This window comes from Pseudomyrmex gracilis, unplaced genomic scaffold (genome assembly GCF_002006095.1).
Source record: "Pseudomyrmex gracilis isolate BER0280 unplaced genomic scaffold, ASM200609v1 scaffold_78, whole genome shotgun sequence".
In the NCBI taxonomy this organism is placed as follows: Eukaryota; Metazoa; Arthropoda; class Insecta; order Hymenoptera; family Formicidae; genus Pseudomyrmex; species Pseudomyrmex gracilis.
In genome coordinates, this window is record NW_018020662.1 from 80,930 (window position 1) to 94,758 (window position 13,829).

The window sequence follows — 13,829 nt, forward strand, 5'->3', positions numbered from 1 at the left end:
GCTTAGATCGATGAAACAATCAGATAAAAGCAAATTTTTGATTAATGAATGCAAACATACTTGAAAAATCCTGTTTGGCAGTCGATTTTTCCGCAGGACTCCGGTTCATCGGATTTGTCGGGACAATCTGGGGTACCGTCGCAGTACCAGCTCCTTGGTATGCAAATAGCCGAGCTAACGCATTGGAATTGTTTTTCGCTGTTACACTGATCCGGCGCCAGCGACGGGCAACCCACTTCGTCGGAACCGTCATTACAGTCACTAATACCGTCGCACTTGTATGACGCTAAAATACACATTTTTTGATCAGCACACGTGAACTGCGTACTAAGACAAGTGACCGGTGGACAATCCATTTCATCCTGTTGATCGAAACAATCACTATCACCGTCGCATACCCAAGACTGAGGTATACAGTGACCCGAACGTGGACAAGTGAACTGGAAGTACGAGCAGGTTTTTGCCGCGCAGAACTCGCCTTCGTCGGAACTGTCGCCACAATCGTTTTCGGAGTCGCATTTCCAAGTTGCGGGGATGCAACGATTGTTATCGCAAGCGAACTGATTGGCGCTGCAGGTCACATTTGGACAGCCAATTTCGTCGCTATAATCACCGCAATCGTTCTCGGCGTCACAGTGAAATGTTTTCGGAACGCAGCGTCCGGATTTGCATTGAAACTCATTCGCGCTACACGTTGGTTTCGTGCAGTTTTGCATTTCATCACTGTTGTCCAAACAGTCGTTCTCACCGTCGCACACCCATGATTTTGGCACACATCTAAATATAGATTCAAAAATTAAAAATGTTCAAACTTTTATTATTTATCTTTTAATCATCAATTCATCAAGAATTTACGAACCTTTGGTTTGCGCAAGTGAAATCCCAAGTATGCTGACAGGCCTGTAAAGGTGGTTCTCCTTCGGGATTCGCCGTGCAACTTCTGCCGTTCTCTAGAAGGCGTTCTCCGTAAGGACATCCACATACTTGAGTGAGCTTTGGTGAGATGTTCATTCCGGGGAAAATCACTCCATCGTATGTTGTAGAATTATCCGGAATAGCAAAACATAATTTTTCGCAACCACCGTTATTAATGGTGCAAGGATGATTAGATGTGGTCACTTGAATCTCACGGCTGAAGACCTTCACACCGTAAAGTCTATTGGTAGCAGGTTCGCGAACCAAAATGCTCCCTTGTTCGCCGGTTTCCTTGTGCAAACGAATAATAGCGTCGAGACGCCAATCGGTGATATACATCCAGTCTTCGTGAATTGCAATAGAAAACGGATGACGGATCAGTCTGGAATCTATCGTTCGCACGTCCGTACCGTCCAAGTTCGAATGTTGTACATGATCCAAGAGAGCATCGCACCAATATAATCGGTCTTTTTTGAAGTCAATTGCCAATCCGTTTGGCCAGCCCAAAGACAGGTTTCGGAATACGATTAGATTGGATCCATCAGCATAAGCTCTGCTGATGTTAGCCGGACGATCCCATTCGGAGAAGAAGATAAATCCGTGATTAGGGTGGATTACAATCGCGCGAGGACGCTTCAGGTTCTTCAACAATGTTCGTCGATACGTGACATTACGTGTGCTGAGCACGTTTAGCGTACCTGAAAAGATAAAAAATAATTTTGTTTTTTTTACATCTTAACATTGACTCGATAGCCAATATTGTCAGATTCTTCAAACGACTTGTTTTAACTGACCTTTGCGCGAATCGATGTAGTACAAGTTTTTCGCGGCCCAGTCGACCGCGAGACCTTCAACTCCTTCATTTTGACTAGCCAGAACGATTTCTCGTCCGGTCGCGTTCTGATGTACTCTGTATATGACGTCTTGCAAAACGTCGCTGTAATAAATATATTGATCATGCGCGTCGTAATCGAGTCCGACGAATCGAGCCCGCCTGGATACCACCGGTAGAATAGCGTCGCTGAAGCCCTCCATGACGGGGTTGAGCACGCGACCTTTAATGAATCTTTGCTGCGAATACATTAGAAACTCTTGCACCAGGTTGCAGTTTCTCATATCGTTCGCCAATCGCCATCCGATGTCGCAAGCGCAGCGATAACCTAATCTATAGTTCTGATCGCTAGAAGCGGTGACAATGCACATGTGCTGACAACCACCGTTGTTATTTCCGCAGGGATTAGGAATATTTGGTTGCAAAAGTGGATGTAGGGCTTTTATACCTTTGACATCACGCACCTTGAAAAAAGATTACATCATTAATGACACTAAATATTTTTCTAGCGCTTAGATTAAACAAAAGTTTTTTTTTTACCTTGAATATATTTTGAATGGAATAATCTCCCTGAGTCTTGTCGACGCTCATGATAGCTTGCTTGGTGCCATCCGTCCAATATATTCTGTTCTCAAAAAGCGTAAGTCTGATCGGAGAAGGTACCTGAGTACCACGAAGAATCATGACTCTGTGACGACCCCTGTAATCTGCCGTCTCAATATAATCCAACAGTGAATCGCACCAATAAATTCTCTTGGCAATAATATCCACAGCCAAACCGGAGACTTTGTAAGCCGCCTCGGAAACGACGGGAAACGCGTTGGTTCCGTCCATGTTGGCGCGAAGAACCTGCTTGCTGTCGGCGATGAACATAAGACCTGCCGTTGGGTCGAGCGCGATGTCGGTTGGATTAGTGAGATTGGAGCCCACAACGATTCCGTGATAACGTCCGTCTAATTCGAACACGTCCACCTTTTGCACGATGGAATCCGCCACATAGAGTTTCTCGCCGACCCAATCCACGGCGATGGCCACGGGACCCCAAGAACCTGCCATACTGATGTCCACATTGGACATCAATTCATCACGTGGCGAGACCGCGCTGTTGAGAGACTCCGAGTGCACTTTTCGCGTTTTCATGTCGCTCCAGAAGAGCAAATTTTGCGAATACAGATAGTCCACTCCGCTGGCGCCGGTAGTGTTTGCGATTATTTTACGATTTCCGCCGGTCGCGCTCATCCGCCACACCGCGCGATCCTGAGCGAACAGGAGCTCCAAAGCGGAAATGTTCTGAGCGCGACATTTGTTACGTCCGTGAAGAATATAACCTGGCGCGCATTTACATATGTACGATCCATCGGTGTTGTCGCACAGTTGCTCGCAGAAACCCCATTCGGAGCACTCGTCTCGATCTGCACGAAAAAAGATTAATTGACTGATCAAAGGAGAAAACATTAAAATTTATACAACGAAATAATTCTTGTCTTCTTATTTAAAAACTTTCAACTCGACCAAATTATTTTTGGCGTGTTATCTTTTGAAATTTAAATAATAACGAAATAACATACCGATGCAGGTCCGCGAATCATTGGCAAGAATCATTCCTTCGGGGCAATAACAAGTCCCTCCTGTAGGAGACGCTTGACACTTATGTTGACATCCAAGTGCACCGCACAAGTCGGTCGCTACGATACGAAGAAAATTTTATATTTTAAAATGTCCCATAATCTACTTCCTAAACTTTCAAATCTATACAAAAAAATAAAATAAAGTGTCGTTAACACTTACAACAATGTACTCTTTCATCGGCCCCATCCGCGCAATCTTGTTTGCCATCGCATAGCTGAGTCGGATTGATGCACAGCAGTTTTCCGTCCTGCGTGCCCTTTGGGCACGTAAATTTGTTTCCCGGACAAACCGTTGCCGTGCAAGATTTCTCGTCAGAACCATCCTGACAATCTCTATAACCGTCACATTGATATGCTATGGGAATGCAGAGTGCATTGGCGCATCGGAACTGGTCGCTAGTACAAGGCGGGAAATCTGTACATTATCGAAGTCTTTTGTTTATGTTGCTCGTTTTGTTAAAATTAAACATGTTTTATCGTGTTATAAGATTACATTTTCATGTTGTAAACAATATATATACAATCATATAAATGTGGTGAACACAAATAAATACGCACAATTAAATGAAATATATCTCAAAACTTGCGAACTCACTGCAATGTTCTTCGTCGCTGTTGTCACCACAATCGTCTCTGTGATTACACCTCGAACTTTGCTCGATGCATCGGTGCGTGGTGTTACACCTGAATTGATCCAATCGGCAGGCTGGTTTTACCTGATCCTCGCACTTGTCCTCGTCCTTGCCATTACGACAGTCCAAGTAACCGTCGCACTTTTTTTCTTTGGGTATGCAAAGCTCCGGTGTTGTGCCGCCGCACCTGAAGTCGTCCGGCTGACACTTCCTGTACACTGCAACAGAACATTGAGTTTCCTGTTCGGTCTTGTTCTTCTAATAACTTCTATCTATGTAATTAAGAAAAAGTGTCAATAAAAATGGTTCAACTTTTGTTTGAATAAACATTCCGTTAATCTTGCGAACTTTGCAAGCTTCAAAAGAAACCGTGTCACGTTGCAAACTTTTGAGATACAATTAAAGTGTCAAGTGTGTGTGTGTATATTCTAGTCATTTGCTAGTACATTCTACAAAAGCTTCAATTGCACGTCTGCGAGTGCGAGACGTGACAAATAGAGTGGCACACGTTGCTTTTACATAACGGACGTCAAAAGGCGACCCGAAGCTCACGTTTCTGGGTCCAAACAGTCTTGCCGTAATAACTCGCATTAGTCGTGCATAATGCGCGGCACTTGTATCTTGATCACCTGTTGCGGCACGTTCGTCGCGCTGATAAACATGCAAAATGCGCCCGATTCGACAACACGGAACGTGATTTTTTTTCACATGCTCATGCGCGATATTAAGATAAAAAGAATAATAAAGAAGAAAGAAAATTAAATTTGTAGATTGCGGAGTCATTGTGTGTTATCGTCTAATTTCGAAAACTCAAAAAGGTGTTACACATGTTTTTCCATTCGCACGACTACTCGTTAACTGGCTGATGCCAGTAATTTAACAAGATGTAAAATATCGAGCGAATTATCGCGACAGCATGATAATTTAGTGGCTTTTGGCACGAACAATCTGCCTAATCGTGCGCAAAGAGAACTGCTGCTTAACCATGCACTTATGCGAATGGCCTTGTCACGATGATAATGTTATCATGTCTGTTTTGGTGTGAAACATCCGCAATAATTAATACCTCTAGGCGTCGCAAGAGCGACGCAACTGATATTCATGAAAAAGATAGTCTATCAATAATTATGTTGATCTCTGATTAAGAGATTGTTTTTTTTTTTTTTTCATATTTTTTTCACTTCATTCGAGACAAACTGCAGTTGAAGAACAGTCAAGCAAAAATGATATTTAAAACTGAATAATTGTTTTGTGTATAAAAAGTACGATGTGTAATAAAGTATACTCAATGTGTGGAGTTAAAATTAACATAATTATTGAAACAACAAGAAAATCAAACAGTCATGTTTGACGACGATAAGGATAATTGCACTCACTACAGCCGTCTTCGTCGGTGCCGTCAACGCAATCGACAGTCATGTCGCATCGTTGATGAGGAGGTATACAGTACGTCTTGTTGAAACTGTACTGCCCGCATGTAATTTGGCCGATCTCGCAGTCGGGCGGCGCTGAAAAAATCCAATTAAAATACATTAAATGATGACGCTTAGTTATGCGCAAATCATTGGTATCAATAATATGAAAAAAATTGTATATCACACTGTAACGAGAAAAACAAACAAACAAATAACGCAAACACGCAGTCTGTGTGTTACACGCAACATTGTTCGTGCGACGGGAGAGAGCAAATTGCACTGGTGCTATAATTGCGCGAATATAATCAGCCGGCTGTCGATTCACCGAGCGATCGAGGGAACCTCCCTCGATTATTTCATACCGGATGATATGACAATCTCGCAACTGCACCAGAGTATTACCATAAATAATGTTTTTCTTAAAATAATGTTGTAAAGGTGAAAATTTATATAAGAGGAGCAGATTATAAAAAAAAAAAAACATTTTTTAAATCTATACAATATAAAAATTTTACATACGTAAAATACATAAAATTGTTATCATATACATATGTTTTTTATGTACTTTTCTATGCATATATATTTTCTATGTATATATATATAGTATATGTGTGTGTGTGTGTGTATATATATATATATATGAACATATGCCGAACATGGAATCGGAAGCAATTCCGTGGAAAATGCGAGCAAAATGAAATACAATTGTGCCAGTGGGCCCGTTTCGAATAACATACGGCAATCTACATGCTGTCCTCGAAAGAGGGTCACAGCTTTGCTTCCGGTTCTGCATTGTCACCCGCATAACAAACGCCCGCTGCTCTGCGGTGTCCTAGGAAAAAAATTGCAAATCCTGAATTGCAATATAATTATTGTTGCTCACGAAGAAAATTGCGTGATTAGAATTTTGTTACGTATCGATAATTGCTCAAGCAAATTGTCATTCCTTAAAGAGGAGTTATTAAACGAATTGTTTTTGTATTCGTGACTTAAAAAAGTTTCGCGGAGTTTAAAACTTTTAAAATTGTGTAATCTATTATATATATATATATATATAAGACAGAAATGAAACCAAAACAATATATTATTCTCTTCCGTTTTTAAAATGACATTGGTGGTTGTTCTTGTTGCACGCGGGAAGATTGCACACACAAATTGCATTACACTTCCTGCAATATAAATTCAACGATAAGAAGCCGTCACAAAAGCAGTCACGTAATCGACCATATGGAAAAAAACGTTAAACAAAGACACTAAGCACTTCCGAGAGGAAGCCTCGGATTTTCGTTGAGCGCTTCCGGCACGCGAGATTTGTCGTAAGCCATATCGTACGTACGTATGTACAGCTCGATTCAATTCGTTTTATTCGTCGGAATAGATCGCGAAACGCAATTACTCGCAGAAATCCAAGATTAAAGTTGCTTAAATTCTAAATCCGAATTTAGTTTCGGCACAAAAAAGTTAATAAATATATTATTCATCGACTAGTTTAATATTATTTAATCGAGTTAATATCTATCTTGGATAAAGTATTCTCGGGTTTCAATGATTATAAATCCGCACCTGATAGCCACGAGTACTGAAAGAAGGCGATGTGGCTTCATTCTAAAAGTTCTTTCACCGTGAGCTGTAATGGGGCCAACGGGCGGTCATGGGCTGTACACGCATCCCTCTTTATTATTCTTTAACGAAGCACTCAATCATTAATTATTCATCAACGCAAGAGACGAAGATCTCTTCTGATCAAATTTTACGCGTTCAAAAGCACGCATTGCTTTTGATATTTAATTAAAGTGAAGCTATTTTTTTTTTTTTTTCCAGCCACTTTCTTGCATCTCGAACGCGCGGTAATGTTTCAGTGATTGTTTTTACATCAAGAGTGTAACTATTTAATTAGAATTATCATCAAAAGAGAAGAATATATGTTAACACACATATAATGTATATTTAGAACAAACGCGTAATTATTTAAATTAAGAACTAATTTAAAGGGCCCGCGCACAAAAGGAAGAAAGGTTGATACTTACGACAGGACTGCATCTCATCGCTGTTGTCGTCGCAGTCCCCTCGATAATCGCACACGAGAATCGACAGTATGCATTTGCCATCGTTGCACCTGAACATGTTATTGGCGCAGCCATCGCCTGTAACAGAAAGTATAGTAAGAGCATGAAGGGATCGGCTCTGGGAAGCGATTTTGTTGCCGTGATAGGTGAAAGGTTCAATGCCTGACGTTTTCTAGGTGTAACTGGTGTGTTGTGGAAGGCGGGTATTTTTTATCTGGAATTTAAGCGAATCTTCTCGCTCGATGAACTTTCGCGCGATGAAACATTTCGTCACATTGATTGCCCGCGGTCCAACGGTATTAGAAGTGCGATTTGAACGCGGTTGCACACACACGTGACGAGAAGTCAATTTCTCGAGATTTAAATCTCTGTTGCTCAATAACGCGGTGAAAACGTGCGTCAATTGGCGGTAAGTGCCGAAATTGAAGCAAAGTTTTTTTCCCTTCCTTTCTCTTTTTAAATTGACTGATAAGCGGAAACGTCGAAAAAAAAGGCCGTTGGCGACGGCCAAATTTCTAAGTATAAAAATTAAAATAACTGCGAAACATCCGTTTACGGTGATTAAGACAAGTTACTTTATGCAATCCGAGTCAAAACTCTTATTATTAAAAATTAGAGATAAATTAAAAAATTCAAAGCGCTAACGTTTCTTAGTTTATTTAATAAAACATATATTATAAAATATGTAAAATATGTTGGTAAATAAAAATGTAAATTAACGTGATAAAAAAACATAGTGGTTTACGTATTGCAAACTTGATGTTGCTTAAAATTTGCTGCGCAGCATTCAAGAAACGAGATAAAGAATGGCACAATAAAGAGCTATCTCGTATCTCTAACTTTTGTTTGCTGCTGACTTTTGTTCATCGACTAATAAGAAAAACATTTGTATAACAACGCGGTACATTTTACCAGTGTTATTATGTAAATGAGTCTTTGTGTGGATGTTCAAATACCATTAGCTTAATAATGCTACGTCACTTGAGGTATTAGCAATTATAGGAATAATAACGTGCACGCGAGAGGAACAACAAGAGAGAAAAAATAATAATAATAACAACAATAATATAATGACGAGTTATTGTGATAACTTTAATGACATATTCCTACGTGAGATAATGCAAAAGTTGTAACACTTTTTTTTATATCTTTTTTATGAAAAAAAAAAAAAATTACTGGAAAGTATTTACAGTTTTTTTTTTCTATTCGCATTTCTCATTGACATTCTAAATAAAGAAGAATAATTTCCAACAATTCTATTCGAGCTCTAATGAGCTTTTCTTGATTTGAAACTAAATCCGGCAAATCCTTTCTAAGTTCACATCGCGTTTTAAAAAAGGAAAGATGATCTTTCCTCTCTCTTAAAAGAACCTATCACGCCGCAACGACAATCGAGCTCCGTTTATGGTGACTTTCCCATCGTGGCAGAATCCTTGGTTTTCGTCCTTGGACGAGAGAATCTGATCCTTGCGATTACTTGTGTGCAACTGACAACGTTAAGATTTTAATGTTTAAAAAAATGTTTGGGGGTTACGCGCTCGAATGCGAGTCGCGCGATGTACACGTAAAAAAAAAAAAGACAAAAATTCACTCGTCTTTTGAATCATCATTCTTTTTTTTTCTCAAGAGAACTAAAATTCTTAATAAATAAGACTCTTATCAAGTAATAAAACTTTTAATTATATAGTCTCTAGAAAGAGAGATACCAAGTATTTATAAAAAGTATCAAATAATACTTTGGTCAAAAGTGTCAAATGATATTTTTATTGAAAGTCTTTTTACAAGAATAAACTACGTTTTATTGTCACGTTTCTTTCACATAAATGAAAGATTTCTGTATTTGATGCAATTCTTTCAGAAATAAAACTATAAATTGCTGGATTCGCGAAAGAAAGTGAGAAGAGCACGCAGGAGATGAGAACAGTACTGTGTGTAAGTAAGCCACGTTCTGTTCATGTGGGTGTCTCATCATCGTCATGAAAGACGAGGCAGCAGAAAACATAAGGAGAAAGAGAGACAGAGAAAGAAAAAAGCCTCAAAGAGAGAGAGAGAGAGAGAGAGAGAGAGAGAGAGAGAGAGAGAGAGAAGTTTGCAGGAGAAGAGAAGCGGTCGCCGATTAGGGAGAAGGAGACAAGTAGGAAAGAGAGAGAAACGCTGATGGTTCTAGAGAGGAGAGGAAAGGAAGTGGCTCCGGCTTGGAAGTGCAGCGTTCGTGCCAGGCTGCGCGGCCTGGTACGAACAGAACGCCGACAGCAGTCGGGAGGGAACGTGCATTGCCGGATAGGAATGCAAATATCAAAGACAAGATAGAGCGATACATTCGTGATAAACTCGTGATCGAAGATTTTTCCGCGATATTTTCCTTTCCTCGTGAAACACGACTTGCAAATTGCCGGATACGCATCCACAAAAAAAAAAAAACGACATTTCTTGACTTGTTTGCGCAGACAGAACATTTTGTCGATACAATCCCATCTCTCATGTATATATATCGCTCTCCTCGCTTACAAAATTGATTCAGAAATAATTTTTGTACACTTCCGCTAAACGCGAAAACACGAAAGCAAAGTGCGCACATAAAAACAGCAAAGTACGTTACTTATGTTAATAAATAAATTACACGAAAATTATCGAAACAGCCAAAAAATCATTTATCAATGTGTATCGCTCGCGCTTGCTTATGTGTCACGTGTCTCCTTTTCTATTTCTCTTTCGCGTTTGCGAATAGAGATAATAATGATATAATATATTGTTTAGCAACGTAACAAGTATGTCAGCACCCGTCCCATGACATCGGCACGCGGCGGCGCAGCGTTCACCTTCGCGCTCGCGTGAGAGGAGGATGCTCTTTCAACAGCCCCGTTCGTACCAGACGGTGCAATAAGCCAGCTGTATGCACCGCTGCATCGGCACGCTGCGGCGCGGTGCATAACACCGTGTATCCGACGTGACACCTCGTCTGTTTTTCACAGGAAAATCTCTATCGGACGTGTAATAATACGTCTCGCGCTACGCAAAACCGATCAATCAGGACAGAATCTCTCGACGTCTCGAATGTTTCTGTTTGTCACTCGCTAAAGATGTTCGGGTGTCATCACTTTGCCCGTTACTTTTTTTTTTAATTACAATCAAGATTTGAATATAGTGTAATAATTTTCTTTATGAATTCAAGGTTGAATTTAATCACACAGATAAGATATGCATAACTAAAGTAAACAACGACCTCAAAGGAGATATAAATTATTGTGCGTTTGTGATGACGCGAAAGCGAAGATAACGTGTCTCGACTTACAAAACTACTTTGCGCCAAAGAAAGAGGAGAGAAGGACGCTCGAGATACGTAATTCGAAAAAAGTAACAAAAACAACCGAAGAGAAATTACCAAAGTACAAACGAGAGTCAAACTGTTGTCTTCTTTTTTGTAAATATTTAATTGTAAATTTGTAAATCTCAGTGTAGTACAACAAGTACAAACGCTAGCACACGTAATGTCGTGATTTAAAAAAAAAAAAATTAGCAATTGTTTATATCATTTGTAAGTGTAATTTTATTTTCTCCGATCACGTGTGTGTGTGATGCTGAATGACAAGGGCCGTGATACTCGTGTAAAGCGAAGGCGTGATAATAGGTAGGCTGTGTCCGTGATTGTCACTTGTAAGTCGGTTATAATAGTCGTTCACCGCGGTTGACGTTTCAGAAGAAGAAGTCTTGGATACATATAGTGCGCCCTGGTTCGTTAATTGGATCACTCGGATCAACGAACGCCGCGCGACACATATATCACCGCCAAGCCAGTGTCATTCAGCCACCTAACGTGCTCATAGTACAGCACCAAGGCCACGACAGACGAATGTTCGATTGATATATTCTGGTGAAGGGAAATCTCCCGAGGTCTCTCCTGCTCAAGATACCGATTCTCTCGTCTCTTTACGATTAGATCACACATCGATAAGAGAGAGAGAGAGAGAGAACCTGAAGTTACGCGAACAACTTTAGATAAAAGAGATATACGATGCGTTTTTTTTTTAATCTAAATCTTATATTTAGAACCGAAAAGCAATTACCTCGCTCCGATAAAAACAAACAACTGCATTCTTCAGAGTGTGATTGATGTAAATATTTATAATGTACATTATATACCGGTATTTTGACATTTTCTCTGTAATCTCCGTTTTTGTTATCTTTTGGTTTGTTATTTATAAGACGCGAATGGACAATATACTTTGGAACTTATATTACTTTTAGAATTTTATCTCTGAAAAGAGCTAGTCTGGGATCAACATTTAGGGATAAAAGATAAGGATAAGAGCTAGTGCAGGACCAACATTTAGGATAGATTAAGGAAAGCATACTTGCTATTTGATAGGCATTAAGTGCCCAACTCAAAATCACTCTTGATAAGACACCTTGATGTGAATGCCTTTCTCATCCTAGATACTCTACGTACAAACAAGTAAAAGTATTTATTGAAATCTCATAGAATTTTTTTTTTATAAACTCTTGTTTAAAAACAAATAATAAAAACAGTAATACTAGCAATAATAAAATTTATCTTTACTCAAAAAGATATTATCTCAACTGATGTTTACTACACTATTAGAAGTGTTCGAAACATTTAATTGCAAAAGCTTAAAAAGTAGCAATCAAGAACTCTAATTGTTACATCAAATGGCCGTTAAATGATTCGGTTACCAACACTAACTTAAACCGCGCTCGAAAAGCGATTTTCCAGTGGTCACAGTGTCGCAAAAGAGAGACTTACGCAAGTCTCTCTCCTACGAGATTGGCACGCGTTCAGGTGAGTGGAAGACTTTCAGATCACCCGGTACAACGAGAGGTATTTACAGTGACCTCTCGTCACTCGATTTTCGTATGACACTAGAATGCCATTGACCTTTCTTTATTTCGTTTGCACATCATAGTGATAATTCGATCAAGCTAGTAAACTTATCGGATTCCTTCATTACAAACAATTTCATGCAATATACGTATTATAACTGGCATCTATTAATTTTTTTCTTTCAATACGTTTTTTTTTTTTTTTTTTTCATACATGTTGAAGTTTTAATCAAAAGTCCTTTATATATATGTGTAATTTATCTTGACGTTATTAGATTTAATTTGAAAACATTTTTAGTTACGAGTTAATGTGCAGTTGAGTAATAGTGGCTAGTTTTTTCTTCCCGTTGTGTTCGAGCAAGCTCTGTCTTCGATTTGCCGCACTCGTTCAAGCGAATCTGCATTCAGTCGAGGTTTAACGTCCTGCAATTCGGCGTGTGCATGTGTTGGGTAGACGTACTCGGTATAATCTCAAGTGCAAACACACGCGTGCAAAATGCACACTCATGAGAGAGACCTCGAAGAATCCGCTGAGTATAGAACTCGCTTGTGTGTTAGAAGCTAATCTGGACTACGAGCATTTTACTCTGACGCTTCACCTGCGCGTACGTATTTTTGTGCATATCTTATATATATATATTCACACGTGTGTGTAACTAATAAATTAATTATTTATAGCACCGATGCGTTAAAGCAAAGCTTTTATCTAACGGATAATGCGCCAATAACAATTACTTATTTCAAAGTCATTCCGACAATATAGATAACAAATAACGTAAGTGTATGAACAATCGAACAATGGCTTCCTTTGTATACACGAGCAATTTATTATAAAACAGTGTTCAATTAGAGAAGAATTTGTGACAACTACATTAAAAAATAATACATTTAAATACGTACATCAGGGTACATTTTACAAAAGTTATATCTCATGTGCGATTAATTAATTTTCTTCTTTTTTTAATTTTTCAATTTTTTTATCGCAAATTTATGTTGAAATATTTATCACAATTTTTTTCTCCAAATTAAGAAATCAATTTCTGCCAAACATTTGTTTTGTCTTTTTAAATGAAAATTGATATAAAACTTCTTTCTTTTTCGAAGAGAGAAAAAAAAAGACCGCTACAAGCAAGATATGGATATGGATACTCTTTCTTTTTCTTTTTCTGTCTTCTTTTTTCTTTCCTGTGTGACAAACTTTAGATTACGATTTGTTGAGAACCGTTATATTCGCGCACTATAAGTTCACTTCTAGTCGCATGGGTGAAAGTTGATGTTTCCCACGCAGCGTTGGCATCAATTTGCTATCGGTTGGAAAAATCCGCCACGAGATCTCTCGCTGATATATTCAGGTGACCCTCAACAATACGGTAACTTATGATAAACGGAATTATAAAAGCCGATAACGTGATAAATGTACCGTTTCACGCTGGCAACCCTGTTTAAAATGTATCGGTGTGAATGACATCACGAGGACCATGAGATTGCGATCGTAAAACTTC

At 39.1% G+C, this 13,829-nt stretch overlaps 1 protein-coding gene across 1 annotated transcript in view; it reads right to left on the bottom strand.

The window, feature by feature from the left end:
- The window catches only part of LOC109855013 (low-density lipoprotein receptor-related protein 2), a 31,804-nt gene that overhangs the window by 13,977 nt on the left and 3,998 nt on the right, over positions 1–13,829 (bottom strand). Inside the window, exons 2-10 of the mRNA XM_020428754.1 lie at positions 7,450–7,566; positions 5,384–5,515; positions 3,971–4,225; positions 3,536–3,790; positions 3,316–3,432; positions 2,288–3,159; positions 1,710–2,211; positions 860–1,613; positions 61–777 (exon numbers count right to left, since the gene is read on the bottom strand). Coding sequence (XP_020284343.1) covers positions 61–777; positions 860–1,613; positions 1,710–2,211; positions 2,288–3,159; positions 3,316–3,432; positions 3,536–3,790; positions 3,971–4,225; positions 5,384–5,515; positions 7,450–7,566 — 3,721 coding nt within the window. The remainder of the gene's footprint in view (positions 1–60; positions 778–859; positions 1,614–1,709; positions 2,212–2,287; positions 3,160–3,315; positions 3,433–3,535; positions 3,791–3,970; positions 4,226–5,383; positions 5,516–7,449; positions 7,567–13,829) is intronic.